The following is a 26,312-nucleotide window of genomic DNA, read 5'->3' as shown; positions in this document are numbered from 1 at the left end:
CTGATTTTTAATATAATTCCACCTCCGAAGTGAAATGTTCGCTATTCAGATGCAGCCAGGCCCCATGAAAGGGCTCGGATACACAGGAGCGGCAGTTACAAGGGTGGGAGTCAAAATCCTCCAGCGGCTGCTTCCCCTCCGTCGCAACAGTCTCAGCTGCTGCCATCTAGAACTTGCCAGCTATTCCCGACACTGTCAGCTGTCTAATCCAACACCCGTTCCCAACTTCTTTCTTTCTCCCTTTTTGTCTCCTCGCTCTAGAAGGGGTGGCAAACCTAAATACCCCCTGCCCCGGACTCTCTTGCAGTCCTACTTCTGTCCCGTGAGATGAAATAAAACAGTCTGGAGATCATCTAGGGATCTCTGCTGCTGGCTCTGAAGACGGAGGAGCCCAATGAGAAGACATGTAGGGGGCCTCTAGGAGCTAAAAGCAGCCCTGGCAGACAGCCAGCAAGGCTACCTAAAAAAAGAACAGCGGTGCCTGACCAGGCCCTATCCCTTTTTCCTGCTTAAAAGTAGCCTTGATGGCTAGAGTCACAGCAATCATTTTGTGACCATGAGGAGAAGGGCAAGAGAATTACAGAGATTTTTGGTCCTTATGTCACCAAGCAGCTTTATCATTACCCATAAATAACCACCTGTAGAATTCTTGGTATATGAGAAAAATAAACCCTAACTATGCCACAGTGGTGGGGTTTCCTGGTGTTTGCAAGCAAAAACATTTCTTGCTAATATGCTGACTGTATGGGTACAAACAGCTTCACTTAAGTGAATGAAACTTTGTCTTTTGCCCAAAGCAATTGCATACCCATTTTCCAACCTCATCATGGCAATATCCCCTGAGAGTTTGCATGGGCAGACTTTATATCCCCCACATTAGGCAAAAAATCTGAGATTCAGAGAGATTAAGTGACCTGCCCCAGCATCACACCACTATGCAATGAAACTTGAAACTTAGAACTAAAACCTGGGCCAGGCACAGGCATTCACGCCTGTTACCCCGGCACTTTGGGAGGCCAAGGTGGGAGGATAACTTGAGCCCAGGAATTCAAGGCCAGTCTGGACAAAATAGTGAGACCCCATCTTTACAAAAAAATATATAAAAATTAGCTGGGCATGGTGGTGCATGCCTGTGGTCCCAGCTACTTACGAGGCTGAGGCAGAAGGATCACTTGAGCCCAAGAGGTTAAGGCTGCAGTGAGCTATATCATGCCACTGCACCCCAGCCTGGGTGATAGAGCAAGACTTCATCTCAATAAGTAAATAAATACTAAAACCTGGACTTCCAAATTTCCAGTGCAACTTATGGAGAGACAAGCACCCATAATATAAAACAAGATCCCTGGGGCAGCTCTAATAAACCTAAAAAGAAAAACTTTCATTGTAAATTTCTGCTTTAGGCTAAGAGAAAACTGTCATAACCCACTTAGAAACCCAGGACCCAAGTATTCCAGTCTCCAAGTAGTGTTGTGGTCAGTGTAACACTGTCCATCAACCAAAAGGGAACTCCAACATAACTTACGGTCCTTATTTGCATTTCCTTTTTTTTTTTTTTTGAGATGGAGTCTTGCTCTGTCGCCCAGGCTGGAGTGCAGTGGCGTGATCTTGACTCACTGCAACCTCCGCCTCCTGGGTTCACGCCATTCTCCTGCCTCAGCCTCCCGAGTAGCTGGGACCACAGGCGCCTACCACCACGCCCAGCTAATTTTTTGTATTTTTAGTAGAGACGGGGTTTCATCGTGTTAGCCAGGGTGGTCTGGATCTCTTGACCTCGTGATCCACCCGCCTCGGCCTCCCAAAGTGCTGGGATTACAGGTGTGAGCCACTGCACCCAGCCCCTTATTTGCATTTCTTGAGTGCTATAAAGGCAACACATGGTCCACAGAAATATTTCTTAAAATTATCCTCCCCTCCCTGATCCATGTCCTTCACACTCCATACCTCCTCTCCTTTCTCCAAACTCTCCCCAAACCTCTCCTCCCAGCCTCTTGGGTCCTTCTTCCTGTTCCACTTGTCAATTTATTGTCACTCGGCTCCAAACCCATCCTTCTTTGCCATGTTTGGTGATCCTGGAGCTGAGCCCTGGAAACATTTCTCCTTTGCCAGCTGGTAGAATGTTTGGCTTTGTCCGTAGAAGGCATGGGTTACACTGTGCAGCTATACAGCAGGAGAGCCCGTCCACTCTGGGTTCCCGTCCTCCTCTCCTACTGCAAGCAGCTCTTCTGCCAGCAACTCTCAGGCCAGCTTCTGTGACCTCTCAGGCCGTGCTCTCCTCACTTGGTGGCCATTTCCACAGTAGCCTTGAGGGACCCTCAGCTACACTCTCCCCACACAGTACCCACTTCTGCAGGAGCTCCAGCCATCCCCGCAGGCCATCCTCACCCCACCCAGCAAGCAGCTTCAACCAACCACCTTTGACTCTGCCCTTGAACCATGCTCTCCCCATCTGGTGGGCATTTCCTAGAGAACAGCTGTGGCCACTCACATGCTCTGTCAATAGCAGATGGTGTATATGGACCAGCTGCAGGCTTCCTCATCTGACAGTGTCCTCATCTAGCAAACTGCATGTTCTTGTAGTAGCTACATTCTCTTCGGAGAGGACTGGTTCTTGGTCTCAGGGACTAGAATAGTTCCATATTCTTCACTCTCCATTTCCCCTCAGTCTAGAGGGAGTAGTAACCTTTTCTTTTCTTTTTTTTTTTTTTTGAGACAGAGTCTCGCTCTGTTGCCCAGGCTGGAGTGCAGTGGTGCAGTCTCGGCTCACTGAAACCTCTCCCTCCCAGGTTCAAGCGATTCTCCTGCCTCAACCCCCCGAGTAGCTGGGACTACAGGCATGTGCCACCATGCTCAGCTAGTTTTCGTATTTTTAGTAGAGATGGGGTTTCACCATGTTGGCCAGGTTGGTCTCGAACTCCTGACCTTGTGATCCACCCGCCTCGGCCCCCCAAAGTATTGGGATTGCAGGTGTAAGCCACCACACCCGGCAGTAATAACCTTTTTATACCTAATACTTCTAGACCCCTTAGAGTCCTCTTTGACCCCATTAGTAAGTTAAGCACGTCTTATTAGTTAATAATTCTTTTTTTGTTGTCTTGTCTTTGTGTGTGTGTGTGTGTGTGTGTGTGTGTGTGTGACAGTCTCTCTGTCACACAGGCTGGAGTGCAATGGTGCTATCTTGGCTCACTGCAATCTCTGCCTCCCAGGTTCAAGCAATTCTCCTGCCTTAGCCTCCCCAGTAGCTGGGACTACAGACAGGTGCCACTAGGCCCAGCTAATTATTGTATTTTTAGTAGAGATGAGGTTTTGCTATGCTGGCCAGGCTGGTCTCAAACTCCTAACCTCAGGTGATTCACCTGCCTCGGCCTCCCAAAGTGCTGGGATTACAGGTGTGAGCCACCACACCCAGCCCTGTTGTCTTTTTTTTTTTTTTTTTTGAGACAGGGTCTTGCTCTGTCACCCAGGCTGGAGTGCAGTGGTGCTATCACAGCTAACTGCATCCTCAGTCTCCTAGGCTCAAGCGATTCTCCCACCTCAGATTCCCAAGAATCTGGGACTACAGGCACGCATCACCATGCCTGTTTTTTTATTTTTTTGTAGAGACCCAGGGTGGTCTCAAACTCCTGGCTTCAAGTGATCCTCCCGCCTTGGCCTCCCAAAGTGCTGGGATTACATGTGTGAGCCATCATGCCCAGCAATAATTCTATATATTGGACTTTCCCAGTTCAAATTACCGATGTGGAATCAGTCAGGGTCTCCTGATTGGACCCTGGCTGATACAGAACTAGTTAAGAAAGTGGGTCTAGATAGATACAGACCTCCAGGAGTGGGATTTGGAGACTTGTCATGCCTTTGGAGTTGAATGCCATGCTGGGATTTTGACCATGTGAAATGGGACACCAGTGACCCATAGCATGCAGTGCCATCACAGCGAATCAGTCACACCATCACCTGTGGTTGGTGCTGACAAAGTGCTGACTGAAGCACATGCCTTGGGAAGGTAGGTGGCTGAGGCACTTGACATGGTGCCCGTGACGATGGCCTCAAGGGCTGCAGTGTGGGATGGATGCTTCTGTGTGCACTGGAGCACCTACAGGAAAATAAAGTGGAATCTCAGGTCCCTTAACTCATATCAAAGCACAGTCCTAGGGCCAAAGAGCTTCCCTGATGCCCTCAGTGAAAATTCTTATTTATTGTAGCCTGGCTTATTTACATTAGCCAGGGCTAGGGCTACTGAAAATAAAAAACACAATTGAATTGTGTGGGTTATGGAATTACACCAGGTGGATTCACAGCCTCACCACATTTCTCATGTGAAAGGTAGGACATAAAGGCCAGGCACGGTGGCTCAGGCCTGTAAACCCAGCACTTTGGGAAGCTGAGGCAGGTGGATCACCTGAGGTCAGGAGTTTGAGACCAGCCTGGCCAACATGGCGAAACCCCGTCTCTACTAAAAATACAAAATTTAGCCAGGCATGGTGGTGGGTGCCTGTAATCCCAGCTACTTGGGAGGCTGAGGCAGGAGAATCACTTGAACCTAGGAGACAGAGGTTGCAGTGAGCTGAGATCGTGCCATTGCACTCTAACCTGGGCCATAGAGCAAGACTCCATCTCAAAAAAAAAAGGTAGGACATTAAAAGGGATGGTGAAGCTTAGAATGGGGACATCTGGTGGGACTCAGATGAAACTGAGAATCTTGAACCCACAAGTCACTCTGAGCCTCTGCTGCCAAAGGAAGGAGCTTGCTCTGTTGTATCTAAGGAGACTAGCTGTCCTTTTCTTGAAAACTGTACGACAATCTCACATGAGGAGATGCCCATTCTCCTTCAGACCCACCACAACTACTACCTGTTGGCACCAGACTCATAAGTAGAATCTTAGATTTTTAGTATCCACCATGGCCTCAAATGAGATAGCTTTTTCACCAAGAGAACTGCAAAATTTTGCCAATATATATTGGCAGAAACCTAAGGAGTATGTGAGGGTGTCAGATCAAGGCAGGCAGAAGAACAGGAGCAGACTGAACTCACAGACCGAGATGCACTAAGATTTGGGATATCGTGTGTTAGTTTCCTTAGCTGGAGGTGGCTCTCAAAGCTTATTTGGTTGGTGGCTGGAACTAGGACTCCATGGTGGCCTAAGTTTAGTGAGCAGAGATGCCAGAGCTACCCTGGCATGTTATGGAGGAGGGAATCCAAAGGCTTACGGAGATCGGAGTGTTGAAAGGATTTACCATGGCAACCTGCACACCCACCCACCAACTACATCCCCCAGGAGACCCCAGAAAATGCTTTCTCTATGAAGGAGCTGAGAAATACATTCATGGGGGGAACACTTGCATCCTTAAAAGCTCTGTGGCTTTCTCCTTTGTAGGCCAGGTATGATGGATCGGGGGTGCGCCCACCACTGGTATGAGCTCCCAAGAGCAGAAGCCAAGAGGCAGTGCCCAACCTCCAGACGCAGTGCGAGCATACCCGCCATAAAGGACCGCACGACATGCCTGTGGTCAGCAAGCCCTGGCCTGTAGGAGGTTTGGCAGAGACTAACTGTCTCAAGGTCCCTGCGACTGAAACAGATGAGAAGCCCGCCAGAGTATTGCTTGGGGACTCATTTCACAACAAAGGGAGTAGAGCAATGAGTTTAGGCCCGTAGAATTAACCTCAAGGAGAAGGGAAAGAATCAGAGGCACAGACGACAGGAGAGGCAAGAAACCAGAAGCCCCAGAGAAAGCAGCAAAGAGATAGCAGGTGCTGTTGACTGTCCAGTTCCCAGGAGGCCAAGCTGTGTGTCCTGCACTGGGGCCACGTGTGAGACCTCGATATCCTCATGAGGCTGGGTGGTATCGTGTAGGCTTTGTATTCTTTCCCCCTGTCTAGCAGATAATAGATCTGTGATTATTGGCTCGGGGCAGGGATGTGACTTTCACAAAAGCAGATACAAAAGCCTTTAAGTTTCATCCTTTTGTTTTTCTTTCTTTTTTTTTTTTTCTTTTTTTTTTTTTGTTTTGTTTTTTGAAATGGAGTCTTGCTGTGTTGCCCAGGCTGGACTGCAGTGGTGCGATCTCAGTTCACTGCAACCTCTGCCTCCCTGGTTCAAGCAATTCTCCTGCCTCAGCCTCCTGAGTAGCTGGGATTACAGGCATGCACCACCACACCCAGCTAATTTTTGTATTTTTAGTAGAGACAGGGTTTCACCATGTTGGCCAGGCTGGTCTCGAACTCCTGACCTCAAATGATCCACCCGCCTCGGCGCCCCAAAGTGCTGGGATTACCGGTGTGAGCCACCACGCCCAGCTTCCTTTTTTTTTTTTTTTTTTGAGACAGTCTCACTCTGTTGCCCGGGCTGGAGTGCAGTGGCACGATCTCAGCTCACTGCAAGCTTCGCCTCCCAGGTTCACGCCATTCTCCTGCCTCAGCCTCCCAAGTAGCTGGGACTACAGGCGCCCGCCACCATGCCTGGCTTTTTTTATATTTTTAGTAGAGACAGGGTTTCATCGTGTTAGCCAGGATGGTCTCGATCTCCTGACCTCATGATCTGCCCGCCTCGGCCCCCCAAAGTGCTGGGATTACAGGTGTGAGCCACCGCACCCAGCCTTCTTCCTTTTGTTTTTCAAAGACCCTAGCTCTTAGGTTCTGGAATCATAAAGTGAAATGTCCATGGGAATCAGGCTAAGTACCGTATGTGAGTGAAATGGGGCAGTGTAGGGCAATAGGGAGTGGACTAGACTGCGATAAACTGGAGAGTGCACGCTCTGCTTCAAGACGCTCCAATTTAATCTTTTAAAAACAACGCTAGGGAACAGGTATAGGACTCCAGATTGACTGGGATTTTTTTAAATCACAGAGGAATCAGGGCTCAAAATAGAAATAAATCTGAGTGGTAGAAAAAGAACGGGAATTGCTGTGGTAGACACCTGTCTTGTGTGTCCCCCTCCGTACATTTGGAGAATCCCCCACTGTCTGAGTCTTCATGAGAAACAGCAGCTGCCTCGCACAATAAATGCCAAATAATTTTAAAATAATAATGGTAGGCCGGGCACGGTGGCTCATGCCTGTAATCCCAGCACTTTGGGAGGCCGAGGCGGGCGGATCACGAGGTCAAGACATCTAGACCATCCTGACCAACATGGCGAAACCCTGTCTCTACTAAAAATACAAAAATTAGCTGGGCGTGGTGACGGGCGCCTATAGTCCCAGCTACTCCAGAGGCTGAGGCAGGAGAATTGCTTGAACCCAGGAGGCGGAGGTTGCAGTGAGCCGAGATCGTGCCACTGCACTCCAGCCTGGCGACAGAGCGAGACTCCATCTCAAAATAATAATAATAATAATAGTAATAACTAAAACTTAAAATGCTTACTCAGTCACCTCTTCTACATGCTTCACATATATTCTGTTATTTAGTTCACATAGCCCCCTCCCCCCACAGAGGCAGGCATGACTACACTATCCCCACTTTGTAGATGAGCAAGCTGAGGCATGCATGGCGTCCAGGCTCACACAGATACGTGGCAGAGCCTGGATTCAAATCCAGTCTGGCTCCAGCATCCACGCACTTAATGCCTTGCCACCCTTCCAATGAGGGTATTAGCTTGTGACAGAGCTCGGCCAACCAGACTTGGAATCTGGAGCAATTGATCTGAAGAAGCAGAGACAGGGAGAAGCTATTCCGGTGGCAGCAACAATGTCGAATATCCAGGGACAGCAGGGCAGCAGTGATGATCGGCTCTGATGTTCTCTGGCTCTGTCGCCCATTGCCCGGCAGCAGTGGTAGCGGTGGCCTCATCAGGCGAATTCCGTGGCATGCTTCCCTTTGTCTGCACGTCCTCTTTGGAGTCTATTTTTGCAGTTTCTCAACAACTCTGCGAGCTCTCCAGGTGTTGTTTCAATAAATTCCTTTTCCACTTGAGTCAGCTGGAGTCCGCCTTTGTTGCTCACACCCAGGTATCCCAACTGATGGGTCCCATTTGATGCACATCTGTGTCTGTGAACCTCGATCTGTGGCTGTGGCACTTACAATAAGCTCCCTTGTGACTCCAGCTTCTGTGGGAGGGATTCTGGTCTTTGCAGCTCTCCAGCCCTGGATTCGAATAACCCTGACTTTCCAAACTCTGAAGCCACACCAGGAGGGGAACAAGGCTGCAGGTCCACCCAGCTCTAGTACAATCACATCTGTTCAGGTGACAGTGGCCAGGACTGCTGCAGATAGTTGCCATTATGGCCAGGTATTGAGCTGACCCAGATGAGGGTTTTTTTTTTTTTTTTTTATCACATTTCACCATTATTAAGAATTAGCTCTGTGTCATTAGCACACCACGCTATCAACTCAAATCCATCCTACCATCTGGAAGAGGCTCACACGAACAGCATGGAGCCCAGATGGATGCTGTTAGGAGAGCTGTGAGCAGAGATCAGCAGAGAGGGAGGGAGGGAGAGACAGAGAAAGACAGAGCAGACACAGAGAGAAATAGAGACAGACACAAATAGAGAGACAGAGAGAGAGAAATAGAAAAACAGAAAGAGAAATAGGGAGGGAAAGGGAGAGACATAGAAAGAGGGGAAGGGAGAAAAAGACAAAGAGATAGTGAGAAATAGAGACAGCGACAGAAAAACAGAGAGAGACTTACAGAAAAGGGAAATCAGGAGGCTGAGGCAGGAGAATGGCGTGAACCCGGGAGGCAGGGCTTGCAGTGAGCTGAGATCGCGCGACTGCACTCCAACCTGGGCGACAGAGCAAGACTCTCTGTCTCAAAAAAAAAAAAAAAAAGAAAGAAAGAAAGAAAGAAAAGGGAAATCAAAGAGGAGAGAGAGATAGAGACAGAGAAGAGTGAGAAACACAGAGACAGAGAGGGAGAAACGGGGAGAGAGAGACAAAAAGACAAAGAAAGAGATCGAGAGTGAGCAAGAGAGAGTTGTAAGGAGAGAAACTGAGTAGCAGGGACCGTAAGAGACACAGAAAGTGTCGAGGACACCCCGTGACAAGGAGAGATGGGATGTGTCAGGGTACCCTGGGACAAAGTTCCTGGGACAGATAAAGCCACAGCTGTGCTTCCCTCTCTCCCAGCCACCATGCCCAGCCTTGCAAAGGAAGGTGGGGCCCTCCTATTAAGGGGTCAAAGGTGAACAAGAATGAGGAACAACCCCAAATGTCCATTAATAAGGGAGGGGCATAAATTACACAAGTTCATACAATGGAATACTATACAGAAACTGAATTTTAAAATACTGTTTTTAAAAAAACAAAAAAAACAAAAGTTTAAAGGAAGAAATCTCCCTTGGGAGATGTGTTAGTCTATTCAGGATGCCACAACAAAATGCCTTAGTGGGTCGTTTATAAGCAACAGAAATTTATCGCTCACAGTTCTGGAGGCTGGGCAGTCCAAGGTCAGCGTGCCAGCAGATTCCATGAGGGCCCACCGTCTGCATCACATGTGGCCCCTTCTTGCAGCATCTTTGCTTGGTGGAAGGGGTGAACAAGCTCCCTTGGGCCTCCTTTATGACGGCACTAATCCCAATCATGACCATGGGACCCTCCTCACCAGCTCCCAAAGGCCCCACCTCTTACTACCCCCAAGGTAGGGATGAGGTTTCCACATATGAATCTTCAGACCATAGCAGGAGACAACAGTCCTAATTATGCACATTTGTTTCAACAGCTTCCCCTGCTCCTTCCTCAGCTTGGCATTTCTGGCGGGTGACCTGAGACAACAGAAGGGTATCACTAAATCACATTTGGGGCTGTCACCATGGTTTCCAGAGAAGCATCTGTGAAGCACACGTTTCTGTCTCCCTCATTGGAAGCTGGCCCGAATCGGGGGCCTTTGGAGGAAGGCAGAAGGTTCTAGTGCAAGGAGGTGAACCCCTTTCCCTCTCACCTCCCCCCATCCCCATCCCTACCCACCCCCCAACACACACACACACACGGCCGTGGCGGGGACAGTTAGCAAGTCCTTCCCCCAGCCTGGTCAGACCCAGAGCAGGAAGAGCACTGTGACAGGGTCCCCTCCCAGAGCCATGCCTCAGCAGGCTGTTCCCAGGCTGCTCACGAAGGCCCCATGAAGAACCAGGGCAGGAATCCATTTGCCATGTGCCCCATTTTCTAGACATGGACACTGAGTCCCAAAACAGGTGATGTGACAAGCTGGCCAAGGGCCAGGCCTTCTGCACTCACAGCCTGCCAAGGGAGCCAAGGGGGAGCCACGGTTTCTGCCTGCACAGCAGCCGTTCCCTTCCCTGCTGAGAGGAGGAGGCAGCTCTTCTTTGGTGAACTACAAAGGGATGTTGTTGAAAAGGGATGCTCCTGACCATGAGTGGTCACATGATCCAAGCCTAGCCAATCAGATTCACAGAGAGGGTTTGGGCCAAGCCAGGTACCCTAATTTCCACCAATGAGAGTCAGGCCTGGGAGTTTTGCTGGAACCCTTGGTTCCAAGAAGGCCAGCTTCTTGGAAAATGCCCCTGGAGTGTTCTTGGGTTGCTGGGAAGCAGGCCCTGAGAGGAGGCCAGGAGGACAAGGGATATCGGGGATGATTCCTGTGAAAGACAAAAGGTGGAGGAAGCAGAACTGGGAAGAAAAGCCTTCAGCCCCTGACATGAATCTGACAGCAGCTATCACAGCGAGGTCCAGTAAATTTATATTTATATTTATATTTGTATTTATATTTATATTATTATGAGATATAATACTCATCATCTAAAATATTTTGAGTACCATACTTAAACGTTTTTGTTTTTCCAAACTTGACCTTTGTACATCAAAGGAGGCTTCTTTCCACCCCGCACAGCTTGGATGGAGCCAGTGAGCAGAACTAGGCCCAGCCACTGCCTTTGGTTTGTCTTCCTCTGAAGGAAAAATATGCCAGCAAAGACAACGTTCTATAACCCAATTCAAGTGTCTCATTACAATTACATAATGATAATTGCCAGCTTTGTGTTCCATTTGGCAACTTGTTAAAGTAATTGAACAAAATATAACTAATGAACACTTATAATGAAGTTCATAATTAGGTCCTTGAAACACTTGATATAAATTTCAGATTCTTTTTTAAAAAAACTGTACTCAAGTGAGGTGAAGTGAGGCAGACCCAGGAACTGGAGAAAGCTATGAATGGTTCCTCTGGTTTGAAAGGAATAAAGACCCACAAATCATTACCCAGGTCACAGCACTGGACTCCCAGAGCTGATACACTAATTTGAAGGAGACGGTGGATGTGAGTGGCTAACTCGAGGCTTGGCAGGCAGTAGGTGAACAAGAAATACTTGTTCCTTCCCTCCTGTTGGGCAGGAAGTTCACTGAGGGTAGACAGTGCTATCCATTACTGTCTATATTCTGTGGGGCCTTGTCTGGGAGCCTGACACCCGGAGGTTCTTAGAAAGTGTAGCTAAAAAGAGAATATTGAATCTGCTGCTTCCTGAAGACCTCCTTCCCTGCCACTCAAGATGAACAATAACAGAGGAACCACAGGTCCCACACTCAGATCAGCAAGAGAATAACAGACTCTGCAGTTGGCAACCTAACAGCCATTCCCACAATCAAGGTGAAAAATTCAATACCTAAATAGTAACTTCACAGTGGAGAGGCCTGGAAGCCCCACCCTACCCAAGCAACCAAAGTTAACATCCCCAATAATGGGACTAATGGGCATTAGTCCCATTATTAATAATGAGACTAATGGGCATTAGTCTCATTATTAATAATGAGACTAATGGGCATTAGTCTCATTATTAATAATGAGCATTGGTCCCACTATTGGGACTCTGATGTGTGGCCTCTGATATGACCTACCAAGAAGGCCTCAGCACCACCTCCACACAGTCCTGCCAAAAGTTCCTAACTGAATCCAAACATCAGGAGCCATCAGACCACCCAATATGAAGAGCATGCTGCAAAGTCACTAGCCTATCCTCTCGAAAACATCAAAGTCATGGAAGGCAAAGAAAGTCCCAGAAGTTCTTCTGATTCACAGAGAATAAGGAGATGTTTCAATAGAGTGCACTGTGTGATCTGAGCCTTTATTCTGCTATAAAGGACATTTTTTTTTTTTTTTGAGATGGAGTCTGCTCTGTTGCCCAGGCTGGAGTGCAGTGCCGCCATCTCGCCTCACTGCAAGCTCCGCCTCCCGGGTTCATGCCATTCTCCTGCCTCAGCCTCCCGAGTAGCTGGGACTACAGGCGCCCGCCACCACGCCCGGCTAATTTTTTGTATTTTTAGTAGAGACAGGGTTTCACCATGTTAGCCAGGATGGTCTCGATCTCCTGACCTCGTGATCCGCCTGCCTCGGCCTCCCAAAGTGCTGGGATTTCAGGTGTGAGCCACCACGCCCGGCCAAAGGACATTATTAAGACAACAGGCAGGATCTGAAAAAGGTTAGTAGGTTAGATAATAGTAGTTTCCATGTTAATTTCCTGATGATTGTGCTATGGCTATGTAAGAGAATATCCTCATTTTTAGGAATTCACAATGGAGTATTTAGGGACAAAGGGACATTGTGTCTGCAGTTGACTCAAACCATTCAGAAAAAAAAAACACATACGTGTGTATGTATGCATGTGTGTGTATGTAGGGAGAGAGAAAAAGATTAAACAAACGTCATATGATGCCAACACTTCGGCAGTTTGAGTGAAGAATATCTAGAACTGTTTATGTTATTATTGAAACTTTTCTTTAATTTGAAATTATGTCAAAACACAAAAAGGAAAGGAAAGGAATACAGATACCTGTTTCCCAGTTTCCTCTAGAGCTAGCGGTGGCCAAGAGACACAATTCTAGCCAATGAAATGGAGGAGAAGGCTGCTGAGGATCTTTCTGGGATAAATTTTCCCCTGGTAAAATAAGAATGGGCTTCAAAGAGAATTCTCACTGCACTGGCCACCTCATTGCTTTAAGTATGTGAGGATGTGGTGCCGGAGCTGCAGCAGCCATCTTGTGACCATGAGGAAAAGGCCAAGAAACTCACAAAGCTTTCCCCATGTACGAGTTTCCTTGATACTGTTGCCCCACTTATGAGGTTACATAGGATCATTCAATTCCTGTAATCCTTCAATCCCATTCATCATTCCAGGCCCAATATCAGAACCTATATCACTCAGGACCGGGCAGACAGGGCAGCCCCCATGTCAAACATTACCAAAGGGAAAAGAGAGCTTTGGAGACTCTTACATCAGCAATTAAGTGCTGTGGCCTAGAAATGACACGTCCCTTCCACTCAAATTCATTGGCCTTCATAAAACACAAGGCCTAGCGTTGATTCCACAATTCTTATTCTTGAGGGGTTTGCATGCCTAAGTTTTGCCCCTTTTCCTCAACTATAAATTCCTCATGGTAAGTTTTTAAAGATACTGATGCCTAGACTTTTCCCCAAACTATTCAAATCATCACCTGAAGTCAGGAGTCCCAGACAAGCCTGGGAAACATGGTGAGACCGCGTCTCTACTAAAAACACAAAAATTAGCCAGGCATGGTGGTGTGTGCCTGTAATCCCAGCTACTCGGGAGACTGAGGCACAAGAATCACTTGAGCCTGGGAGGCAGAGGGTTGCAGTAAGCCAATATCGCAGCACTGCACTCCAGCCTGAGCGACAAAGTGAGGCTCCATCTAAAAAATAAAAAGAAAAATCAGAATCCCTGGGAGCAGGGCCTTACAATTCAGGTATAACATACATTTATAGTCCATAGAAAAAATTTTAACTGTACATCTCAAATATTTTTATTACGGTAAAATATACATAACATAAAACTTGCCACTTTACCCATTTTTAAGTATACGGTTCAGTGGCATTAAGTACATTCACAGTGTTATGCAGAAGTCACCACCATTCATTTCTAGAACCTTTTCATCATCCTAAACAAAAACTGCGTACCCATTAAACATGCTCCCCCCATTCCTTCTCTCTCCCCATCCCTCAATAAGCTCTAGTCTACTTTTTGTCCCTATGAATTTGACTATTCTAGGTATTTCATAGAAATGGAATCATACAGTATTTGTCATTTTGTGACCGGTGTCTGTCACTTATGATAACGTGTTCAAGGTTCATGTACACTGTAGTGTGTGTCAGAACTTCATTCCTTTTCATATAATATTATGAAATAATATTCATTCCTTTTCATATAATATTGTGAAATAAAATGTGTTCTATCCCTACAATAGAATATTATTCAGCCATAAAAAGGAATGAAGTTCTTCTATCTTCTACAATATTCTATTGCAGGGATAGAACACATTTTGTTTATCATTCATCAGTGACAAAAGCTTGGGCTGTCTCTGCCTTTTGGTGATTGTGAATAACGCTGCTACAAACGTTAGCATACAAGCATCTGTTTGTGTCCTGGCTTTGGATTCTTTTGGGTATATACCTAGGAGTGCAATTCCTGACTCACAGGGTAATTATAAGTTTAACTTTTGGAGGAACCCCCAGCGTGTTTCCACAGCAGCTGCCCCAATTTACATTCCCACCAGCAAGGCACCAGGGTTCCAGTTTCTCCACATCCTCACCAAAGCCCAGTTGTTTGGTACACATATATGAACTCAAGTAACCACCACATGGATAAAGACATCTAACATTTCCTGCACCCCAGAAGGTACCCTCATGAGAATCAGTATTGTTGCAAGCTCCCCAGCAGCCAGGGTCAAGAACCATGCCCTGAACTTTTAGTGGTTCTATCTCTGGCAAGGCTGGCTAATGCTCAACCTAAAAATAAACCTCGAGTCTGAAGATGGAACATTAAAAATGACATTGTCACCTTGACAGAGTGGCTAATAATGCCCCAGCGGGCAGGAGCCCATCAATCATGGGCCGCTGCCTTCTGTTTGGAGAGCTGAGGAAGATGCCAAGATGGAAAGGAGGGATGCAGCACAGGACAAGCCGGGGTGGCTGCCTGGGCACGGAAATCCCAGCCCACACCTCCCCAGGCCTCTCCTCAAACTGGGAACAAGAAATCTAGCAGTCAGACAGAAGCGCTGCCTTCCCTGAATTCAATTTGCAAGGTCAATCATGTAAAAACCCAGGCCTAATAGAATTGTCACATCTGCGTCACGGTCATTTACAATGCACTCTTGCCGCGTCTGAACATGAAAGCAATTATGTGATACACACTTTGGCAAGAACCTGAGGTTCCCATCAAGGGGGAGAGAAACACTGTCAAGTCAGGTTATTTAAAGAAAGAAAGAACGAAAAGAAGGAAAGCCATAAAGACACATTCATTATGAAAATTTGAAAATTTCCACTTCCCTAGAAATCACATAAGAAGACTTAAGAGTCGGAATCCTTTTGAAAGCTCCATTGTCTTAAGAGTATAAATAGCATCTTTTCAGAAACACACAATTTCAATCAAGCTGGAATAATGGGAAGTACCATTCCTGGAACGTTGTCTTTTAAAATTTCATGACACATGAAATGATTCTCACTCCAAATCTAATTAGAGGTTCAAGCATATGAGAGTTTGTGACAATGTCAAAGTGCTTGGAAAACGTACATGTAATTGATCTTCTTCACTGGGGTATGATTTCTTTTAATCAATCTAGATATTCAGGAAGTACCCAAAGAAAGGACCATGAGAAACAGGGTTGTCAAAAGAGGGAGTCTCTCTATCCTTCTTGGGAGCTCTTTCCAAAAGGGCTGGCCCTAGCCCATGGGACCTTGGGCAAGTTCCTTTAATTTGAGTCTTATTCCCCATCTTCAAAATAGGGAAAATGATGACACCTACCTCCTAGGGTTATAGTCAGGATCGTGGCCCTGGAACAGTGCCAAGCATATGGTATGTACTTGAGCAATGTGAGCTATTATTGGCACCAAGTGGCTAAGCCCTAACGGCTCAACAGAACCCAGCCCAAAGCCCACACAATTGTGACTCCAGCCCCTAAAGCCAGTGGTCTCAGGCCCTGTTGCAAAAGGACAGATCAGCAGACCACACAATAGAAGCCATATCCTTTAGCCACCAGACAGCCCAGGCTGACAAAAAACTTTAGCAACAGGCACAGAGGGGACCCAGGAGTCATTACCAAAACTGCAGTTCCCTCCGCCCCAGCCTGGGTGAGACATGAGCACCCACCACCTCCCTCTTCAAATGCCTTCTTTCAAGTGCCAGTTCCCACCAACAGTCCTTCAGCACTGCTTGCCTGCAGGCCAGGGACTCCTGCCCAGGCTGCTCAAGGTTTCCATCCTACCTGCGGCCTCTGATGGATCATAGAAGGGCATCTCTGCTCTCCCAGGATATTTTTCAGGGAAATAGGCCATTGATGTAGACACGTGGCACAGTACACTGCTCACAGAGTCTGCAGCCAGGCTGCCCGGGCTCCAGTCCCCAATCCACTACTGTTGGCTGGCTGACACTGGGTGGGTCAAACTCTCTGCACCTCAGTTTCCATCCTGTAAAAACAAAGATCATAAAAGCATCTTCTTTGGGGATACTTGTGAGGGTTAAACAAGTTGATGCTTTATGTGCTCAGGACAGCCTAAGAGCTCACTGAGGGTTTGTTCAAGGAGTGGTTTCCACTCTGCTCCGCCCACACTGTAGACTTTGCAGAAACATGACTATTTTTTAGTAACCAAAGTTAATTTGTTATGAACTCCCACTCTCGCAGGGATGCAAGGTGAATCTGCCATGGGTGAGACTTCCCTTCTTTCCCCAGCGTTGTGCCTAAATTTGGGCAGAAGTGCGTCTCACCATAGCAGGGGATGGAGGAGACCTGTTCTCACTATCACCTCCCCACCGTGGTGCCCACTGAGGTGGCCTCATTGCTCTCTGGATCTACTCATTGGCCCAGGAAGGCCCTTCTGGCAGAGCCTGGGGATGACGATGATGCAGACCCCGCAGGGCTGTCTGAGGGCTCATGAATCAATGCACATGTAGCCCTTAGAACAGGGCCCAGCCCATGCTGGTGGTCATTCCACGTTAGCCACTTTGACCTGGCAATCGGGGACCCAAGGAATGTGGGCCCAGCCTTGCCTATCTTCCCTTTTATTCCAAGAGAAGCTGTGAAATCTCCCAATTTCCAAATTGGCATTGAATCCAAATAAACAGCGACTGTGAGAAGCAAGAAAGATACAGCTGAGGGCTGGATTTGAACCCTTGGCCATTGGGTTGAGATGTCTGTCCCTTGTTGCTAAATTTGCCATTCATGGTTAGTCCCATTTTACACATGGAAGAGGTGAGGCCCTGAGTGGTCGAAAAACTTGCAGTATGACCCAGCTGGCTGAGCCAGGACTTGAACCCAGACTGTTGGATCCAGGGTCAGTCCTCTCACACTTGTGCCTTCCATTAACATCCACAGCCTTTAGATAGAGCAGGCTCCTGCTGTCCTCAGCTTCCCTGTGGCTGTACCTAGCCTTCTTGTATTTACATCACCAAATCCCTGTTCCAATTACGACTGCTGTATAACTATCCCAAAATTTAGTAGCATACAACAAAAGTGATCTTATTATATTTCACAGAATCCACGGGTCAGGAATTCAGTCAGGGCTTGACTGGGTGATTCTTCTGTTCCACGCGGTGTCAACTGAGGTTACTCAATGATATTCAGCTGGCAGATGGCCGATCTGGAGGCTGAAAGATGGCTCCATTCATATTCCTGGTACCTTGGTGAGGATGGCTGGAAGACTGGGCTCTGCTGGGACTTCTGGCCACAGCACCTCCACGTGGCTTTTCCAGCATAGTGCCTCAGGGTATGAGACTTCTTTTTTTTTTTTTTTTTTTTTTTTTTTTTGAGACAGAGTCTCGCTCTGTCGCCCGGGCTGGAGTGCAGTGGCGCAATCTCGGCTCACTGCAAGCTCCACCTCCCGGGTTCACGCCATTCTCCTGCCTCAGCCTCTCCGAGTAGCTGGGACTACAGGCGCCCGCCACCACGCCCGGCTAATTTTTTGTATTTTTTTTTTTAGTAGAGACGGGGTTTCACCGTGGTCTCGATCTCCCGACCTCGTGATCCGCCTGCCTCGGCCTCCCAAAGTGCTGGGATTACAAGCGTGAGCCACCGCGCCCAGCCCGAGACTTCTTAAATGGTAGCAGGCTCCTGCCAGTGAGCATCCCCAAAAGAACCAGGCAGAGCTAACTGGTTTTCCTGGTCCAGCCTGTAAGTTACTGAGCGTCACCTCTGCTATACTTTATATAACAAACCAGTCACCAGCCCACCTAGATTGGTGGGGAGGGGATACAGACATGCCCCTGACCAAAAGAAGTGTCAAAAATTGTGCAGCTGTTTTTCTTTAACTGCCTCAACCCCTGAGGTAACTGTAAAGTTCAAGAGGACAATTGTATAAGATGGATTTATCTTGGAAGGGGTTGCTTCTCCTCAAAAGGTGGCCTCCCACTTAAATCTCACTGATCCTCAAAACCCAATTCTTTCATCTGCATTGTGTGCAAATAAGCCTCATTTGTCTTCATGACCCGTGAACATGCAGACCCAGAAAAACTTTTTTTTTTTTTTTTTTTGGAATTCTGATTGGGAACTCTTCCAGGCCAGAGCCAGGCAATTCTTTAATTCTCCGACCGCCCAAAACAAGGCCTGTCTTACCGATTTGCATGCATCCACCATCACTGGGGACCTCACTGCCTGAGGCAAAGGTCCCCAACCTTTTTGGCACCAGGGACCTGTTTCGTGGAAGACAGTTTTTCCATGGGGAGAACTGATTGTTTCAGGATGAAAGGCATTAGCTTCTCATAAGGAGCGCACAACCTAGATCCCTGACACGCCTGCAGCTCACAATAGGGTTTCCGCTCCGAAAAGACTCGAATGCCACGGCTGATCTGACAGGAGGCAGAGGTCAGGCGGTAACACTCCCTTGCCTGCTACTCACCTCCCACTGTGTGGCGCAGTTCCCAGCAGGCCACTGGACTGGTACTGGTCCACGGCCCGGCGCTTGGGGAGCCCTGCTAAGCCATCCATAGTTAGGCAGAGAACGAGGCAGTGACCTAAGCTCACAACTCAGCCGCGGCACTTCTTCCTCACCTGGAATTCTGTCTCTTCACAAAAGCCCCATGACTGCTATTAGGTGGAGGTGCTTGTCATGCCTGAGCTCCATCATCTCCCCTCCAGCCTCGGAGCCCTTATCCTCCCCTGAGGCACCTCCATGCCCCAAGCTCAGGTCACGTGTCTCCGGCTGGACTGGCCTCTCCTCCTGCCGCCGGACAGTCACATGATCCAGTTGCCGCCAATCAGAACCTCCCATTCCCCTGGTCTCCATGATTGGTTCAGAGACAGGCACATGACCTGGGCCAGGCCAATGGGACTCCTCTTCAGGCCTCTTGTTGGAACTTCGGCAAAAAGACAGAGACCGAACCCTACGCGGAAGAAACAAGGAAGGAGAGATCATAAAATAATAGGAGATAGCATTTATTGAGCACCTGCTATGTGCCCAGCAGTGTTTTATTGGCAACATGGTTATTTCACTGGCATCACAGCCCGTGAGATACATAGTATTCTTTTTTTCTTTTTCTTTTTTTTTTTTTTTGGAGTGGGAGTCTCACTGTGTCACCCAGGCTGGAGTACAATGGCACAATCTTGGCTCACTGCAACCTCTGCCTCCTGAGTTCAAGCGATTCTCCTGCCTCAGCCTCCCGAGTGGCTGGGATTACAGGCGCCCGCCACAATGCCTGCAGCCGGTTCTGCACCTGAAGGGGTTATATGACCCAGGCCTAATCAATCAACATATTTCCTCCTCTTGGCTAGTGATTGGCTCAGGTTTGGTCATATGATCCAAATAGCCAATAAGCTTCAAGATAGGGCCTCACGTTGAAACTACTGGGAGGGGAAAAATCTTTCTTCCCTTCTGAACGCTGTGAGGATATAAGCCTGGAGCTGAAAGAATCCATCTTGCCATCATGAGAGGAGAGTCCATCTGAGAATGTCAACACGGAGGAAGGCAGAGATGAGATGGAGAGAGAGAACACTGATAATGTCATCCCAGCTTCTGGATCCAGCCACACCTGAAGCTAATCCTAGCATTGGAGTTTTCAAAATGGTGAGCCAATTACCCCTTTTCTGCTTGAGCCAGTTGGTGTTGGGGTTTCTGTTACTAGTAGCCAGCAAAATACCTAGTCATGATTGAAAAAAAAAAAAGTGGATGTGAAAAACAAGCGGACTAGGCACCACAGGTAAATAGTGAGCAGGGCGGTGAGACTGATAAGCACAGAGCCTGCAAAATGGAAACTGGTCCAAGCCTCGTGGTGCCACTTGACAACCACTCCCTTTTACTCTCCCACCAACCCAACATGACGTGTGATCTCACTGTTTGAGCCGGGGAAAGAAAGAAGTAGGAGGGAGTCCCAAGATGAAATCGTTCGGAAATAGTCGCAGAGCATAATGAATTGACTAACACCTATTTCTCCCCTGGAAGTCATCTAATGAAATTATTAGTCCATCAGTTTACCACTGTGATGGCCCAGAGTGCTCTCTAACGGGATAAACCATGACAACAAAGCCAGCGTTCCACTTGTCATGTGCCTTACACACCTTTCTTTTTTTAATTTTTCCTTTTTTATTTATTTGTTTTTTGTTTTTGAGATGGAGTCTCACTCTGTTGCCTAGGCTGGAGTAGAGTGGAGCGATCTCAGCTCACTGCAACCTCCGCCTCCCGGGTTCAAGTGATTCTCCTGCCTCAGACTCCTGAGTAGCTGGGACTACAGGTGTGCACCACCATGCCTGACTAATTTTTGTGGGTTGTTTTTTTTTTGTATTTTTAGTAGAGATGGGGTTTCACCCTGTTAGCCAGGCTGGTCTCAAACTTGTGACCTCAGGTGATCTGCCTGCTTTGGCCTCCCAAAGTGCTGGGATTACAGGTGTGAGCTGCCATGCCTGGCCATTAAACACCTTCTTAACAGGCCTTTACTTACTTATGACTCTCCTTGGACACAGATTGGCAAGAAGCTTTTAGAAATCATTTGCACTAATCTAAAAGGCAGTCATGGCTCAGAGAAAAAGCATCTCAGCTCATCAAAGCCAGCTTAGGCTTCTGAGGCCTAGTCAGACAGTCTCCTGATCATCTTTGCTGTGTGTTCAGCGCCTGTCTGCTGGATGGTCAGAACCCTTCTCGTGTTTTGTGCACACATGGTGCTCAGGCACAGTGACAGGAGAAGAGCAAGAAGGGAAGGAGGAAGCTGATGAGCCGACGTCATGGAGCCATTGGGCTTTCACCAGCCAGCGCCCAATGCAGACCCACCTGCTGCCCCTTCTGAGCCCAGCAAAAGGAACTGCCCTCGGCGCGATCCTCCAAATTCTCGTCCAATGATGTCACTGCTCTGGGCGCCCTTAGAATGTGGTCCATGCCCAGCACTGCGATCCCACCTCCTCTCCCACTCGCTTGCCCCCTGTATTAGTCAGGGTTCCCTAGAGGAACAGAACTAAGAGGATAGATAGATATAAAGATAGATATATAGGTAGATATAAAGGGGAGTTTATTAAGTATTAACTTACATGATCACAAGGTCCTACAATAGGCTGTCTGTAAGCTTAAGGAGCAAGGAGAGCCAGTCCGAGTCTCAAAACTGAAGAACTTGGGCGTGATGTTCGAGGGCAGGGAGCATCCAGCATGGGAGAAAGATGTAGGCTGGGAGGCTAGGCCAGTCTTGCCTTTTCACGTTTTTCTGCCTGCTTTATATTGGCTGGCAGCTGATTAGACTGTGCCCACCAGATTAAAGGTGGGTCTGCCTTCCCCAGCCCACTGACTCAAATGTTTTTTTATTTTTTTATTTTTATTTTTTATTATTATACTTTAGGTTTTAGGGTACATGTGCACAATGTGCAGGTTTGTTACATATGTATCCATGTGCCATGTTGTTTTGCTGCACCCATTAACTCGTCATTTAGCATTACGTATATCTTCTAATGCTGTCCCTCCCCCCTCCCCCATGACTCAAATGTTAATGTCCTTTGGCAACACCCTCACAGACACACCCAGGATCAATACTTTGCATCCTTCAGTCCAATCAAGTTGACACTCAGTAGTAACCATCACACCCCCATATTCTCCAAATAGCCTTTCTTGTTCCTGTAGTTAAGTTCATTCCCTTCTCAGGAACTCTGGCTGGCTGGTCATCCTACGATCTTCACATGGCAGTGTCAGGCCTTCCAGGCTACGGCTTCAGTTCACCTAAGGGAGGCCCCCTGACCACTGTGGCTAAAGAGCATCCTGTCCCGTCAGACCTCCTCTTGTTTCCTGTTGGCCATCTGTCCCCTTCCAGGAGGCATACCCTCTATGGTGCAAAGAGCTCAACTACCCTGGTGATCACTGGGCCCAAGAATAAGCACAGATATATCCACTGGACACATGAGTTAGTACCTGGTCCCCTGGCTCGGCAGAACACCGAAGAAAAGCCACTTGATTGGGACATAGAGCTGTCACTGAACTGAGAACCACTGAGGGCACAGGCTGAGGTCCAGGGGCTGTGAGCAGCTGCAGTCGGTCAGTGTTCTATGAGAACAGGGAAATCGTCCTGCTTGCCTGCCTGTCTGAATGTGCACTGGGCTTTCAGGATTCAACTTGAACTAGAATAGAAACTACATTCTGACATACTCACAGCTCTGTTCTTCGGGGTTTGGGGATTTGGGGGTTTTTTTGTTTGTTTTGAGACAGAGTCTTGCTCTGTCAGCCAGGCTGGAGTGCAGTGGTGCAATCACAGCTCACTGTAGCCTCAACCTCCCAGGCTCAAGTGATCCCCCTGTCTTAGCCTCCTGAGTAGCTAGAACCACAGGTGCATGCCACCACACCCAGCTAATTTTTAAAAAATTTTTTGTAGTCAGGATCTCACCGTGTTGCCCAAGCAGGTCTCAAACTCCTGGACTCAAGCAATCCTCCTGCCTTGGCCTCCTTCCAAAGTGCTAGGATTACAGGCGTGAGCCACTGTGCCTGGCTCTGTTGGGTTTTGATAGGCATGCAATGTCAGCTTTAAGGGCACACACACACTCATATTCACACACATATGTTCACACACACATACACATACATTCACATACACACATAAGGCCAAAGTGTTGTAAAAACCGATGCGGTTGCCTCACAAACCTCACAGTCTACCCTTCAAAATACAGAGATGCGATCACAAGCAGCATCGCCTCCGCACACGTGCACACGCACGCTCCACCCGAGCCGATTCTTCATCTCTCCTGGGCAGGACCCAGCGGTGTAACCCCATCCCAGCTCAAGCAAAGCAGCAGCTGCCCAGGAGAGATGGAGTCGGGCACGGAAGCAGCCAGATTCCTTCACTCCTGTGGGAGGGGCTGCAACTGTCCCCCATCACCATTCCCCACCCTTCCTTGTCATAGAGCCATCTCCACCCACCACTAGAGTTCTGGGAGGGCACCCGTCACCCTGCTGGGCAGCACATCTCCCCGCTTCCTACACAGTTGAGTGCAGTCGGGTGACAAGGTTGTGGCTAAGGGGGTGACGGTTAATGTTAGGTCACCTCCTCCATGACTGTGGTGAGCCAACATCTTCCAAGCGGACAAGACCTGCACACCATGGGAGGCAGCAACCATTTGGAAGCCCAGGTCCTTGGGTGACCTTGCAAAACAAAGCCACCTGCCCGCCCTGGCCCACCCATTCACCTCAGAGCGGTGACAGGAGAGAAGACACATTCCTGATTGAGTCAGATTTGGGGGCACCTGTTAAAGCAGCCCAGCTTGAACCTAGTGACAAATTATCCCCCATAAATCTGCATGTGACATTCCCAATGAAGGCTTGAGCCCATCACGGGATAGGATGTGGCTGGGTCCTCAAAGGGAGTTTTGTTCCCCATGAGCCCTTCTGGGCATTTGCAGACTCGAGGGAAGGGGCTCTTCTGTTCACCTACAGCCATGGTGATGGGGTGTTACAATATCAGGAAGATGCCTTTTCTAAGGCGTGTGGGTTTCAGGCCTTCTGTTTGGGAAACAGATGAGTGAGCCAACCTGGGCCCTATCCTAGAGGGCTCAGATGCCCCTGCGGGGACATGTCGGTGTCTGCCTGCAGCTGGAGTTGATCGGTTCAGCTCCAGTTGAGGAGAATCCTCCCAGGCAAGAAGGTGGGGCTGGGCAGCCCAAGCGTGAGGAGGCCTCCAGCCTGGAGAAGGTTCCAGGAGGTGGGCAGGAAGGGCCTGGAGGAGGACCAGCTGCTCAGAGGCCTGCTGGCCGTGGGAGATAGCAGAATCCTGGCAGCCCTAGCCAGGCTGCATGGCAGATCCTGATGCCTTCAGAAGCTCCTGATGGGCCAGGCCTGGTGGGGAGCTGGAAGAAGACGAGAAGGCACGGTGCAGCCCACGGCCATCTCAGAGATGAAAAGGCAGCTGGCCGGCAGGTGGTGGGCTTTTTAGAGTGATGCTCGGGCCAAGGAACGTCAAAAGCAGGCTCAGCACCACGTGCACTCAACTGGCTGTTGTTCCAGACCATCTGTCTCTCATTAATGAAGTTGTCCGGCAGGGCTTATTAATAAGGACGCGTGGGCTTATTCAGCCTGGGCCGTCTTGCTGGAACTAAAGGGCACGCTGATTAAGCTGTAATGACTCCTCAGGCACTGTCAACATGAAGGGAATCTCCAGGCACCCGGGAGAGGAGAGGACCTTGCAGGCCCCAGGCCTGACCTGAACCCTAAGGTCCACAGGCCACTCACAGGGGAGGACAATCCCAGTCCAAGTGTCATCAACCAGGGCTCCCTGCTGCTCCCAACAACCACCATCCACTTCTCCCTCAGCCAGCAGGACCCAGACTGTGTTTGCAAAGTGAGGTCAGCAGAGTAGCAGCCCCGCAAATATACCCACATCCTAATCCCTGGAACCTGTGAATGCGTTAGGTTACATGGTGCTGTGGGTTGGATGTGGCTTGTCTATATGCCAAAACTCATGTTGACATTGACACCCAATGTAGCAGTGTTGGGAGGGGTCAGATCCCTCCTGAATACATTAATGCCCTCTGTAGGCGGTGAGTTCTCACCGTCACTTGTGCCTCGTGAGAACGGATTAGTTCCCAAGGGCACGGTTGTTGAAGGGTCTGGTTTCCTCTCTCACCGCGTGATCTCTGCATGCACCTGCTCCCCCTCCATGTTCTGCCCTGAGTGGAAGCAGCGTGAGGCCCTCACCAGATGCAGCTGCCCAGTCTTGGACTTTTCAGCCACCAGAATCATGAACCAAATGAACCCCTTAATAAATTATTAACTTATAAATCACCCAGCTTCAGGTATTCTGTTACAGCAAAACAAAATGGACTAAGACGTCGTGAGGAGGAGTGAGGGCTGCAGATGGAATTAAGGTTGTTAATCAGCACACATCAAAATAGGGAGATTATCCTTATTCAAGTGGGCCTGCTGCAGTCACAGGGGGTTCTTCCATGTGGAGGTGGTGGGTGGGAGTATCAGCGTCAGAGAGCTACAGTGGAAGGAAGGGGTGACCGGCCACTGCTGAAGACAACGGGGCACCAGACAAGAAACACAGTGGCCTCTAGAAGCGGGAGAAGGCAAGGAAATGGATTCTGCCCTGCAGATTCCTGAAGGAACACAGCCCTGCTGTCACCCTGATTTCAGCCCAGTGAGACCCACAGCAGACTTCTGACCTCCAGGACTGTAATAAGCTGGGGCTGTGTAAAGCCACTGCCTTTGTGGAAATGTTACAGCAGCTGTCGGAAACTCACAAAAAAAGGGAACGGGTCCTCTTTGAAGTACTCAGACCCCCAAATGCCCTTGCAGCGAAGGCGGCTGCGTGTCCCCAAGCTGGCTGGTGAGACCCAGCAGATGCTGCCGGCTTTCCAGAAAAGCCATCATTTTGCGGATAAAAAGGGACACACTCCAGAGATGCAGCTTTTTGCCTTTACCCAGCCCCCTTCTCACTCCCACCTTCTTCCTGCCTAGAGCACAGATGAAAGACTAGAGGTGGGGCAGCCATGCAGGGCCAAGATGATGACTGCCACATCCTGAGGACAGCAGAGTGTGGCAGACAGGAGCCAGGACTGCTGCACTGTGGAGTTGCTGCCCGGCCCCGGGAGAATGGACTGGCTCCAACTTCCTGTGACGTGAGAGCCATAAATGCTGCTAGGCCAAGCCTGGATCCTGTGGCATGCAGCCACACACAACCCAAGTGACACGCAGCTCTTGCGATGACAAGAAAGGAGCCAGAAACCTGGCTGGCGCTGGGTGTTGGGGGATCTCAGTGTGGAGGGGGCCCAGGGTGCTGGCTTCACACTGAGCAGCGCTCCTCGTTGGTCACAAGGGAATGTGGGTAAGTACCAGGGCCCTGGGAAGTGCCCCCAACAATTCGAACCACACAACTCCAGGGCACAGATGTTGGCGGGCGCACAAGCACCACCAGCCTCACACACGCAGATGCAGTCCCCCCTCCAGAGAAAACACACTGCACACACAGCATGGG

At 48.8% G+C, this 26,312-nt stretch overlaps 1 protein-coding gene across 1 annotated transcript in view; it reads right to left on the bottom strand.

Annotated features, from left to right (window-relative positions):
- The window catches only part of TMEM132B (transmembrane protein 132B), a 529,452-nt gene extending 513,208 nt beyond the window's left edge, over positions 1-16,244 (bottom strand). The window contains exon 1 of the mRNA XM_055239058.2: positions 16,156-16,244. Within this exon, the coding sequence (XP_055095033.1) occupies positions 16,156-16,225 (70 nt within the window). The 5' untranslated portion in view covers positions 16,226-16,244. The remainder of the gene's footprint in view (positions 1-16,155) is intronic.
- Positions 16,245-26,312: the final 10,068 nt, after the last annotated feature.

Source organism: Symphalangus syndactylus, chromosome 13, assembly GCF_028878055.3.
Source record: "Symphalangus syndactylus isolate Jambi chromosome 13, NHGRI_mSymSyn1-v2.1_pri, whole genome shotgun sequence".
In the NCBI taxonomy this organism is placed as follows: Eukaryota; Metazoa; Chordata; class Mammalia; order Primates; family Hylobatidae; genus Symphalangus; species Symphalangus syndactylus.
This window is presented reverse-complemented; position numbering and strand designations above follow the sequence as displayed.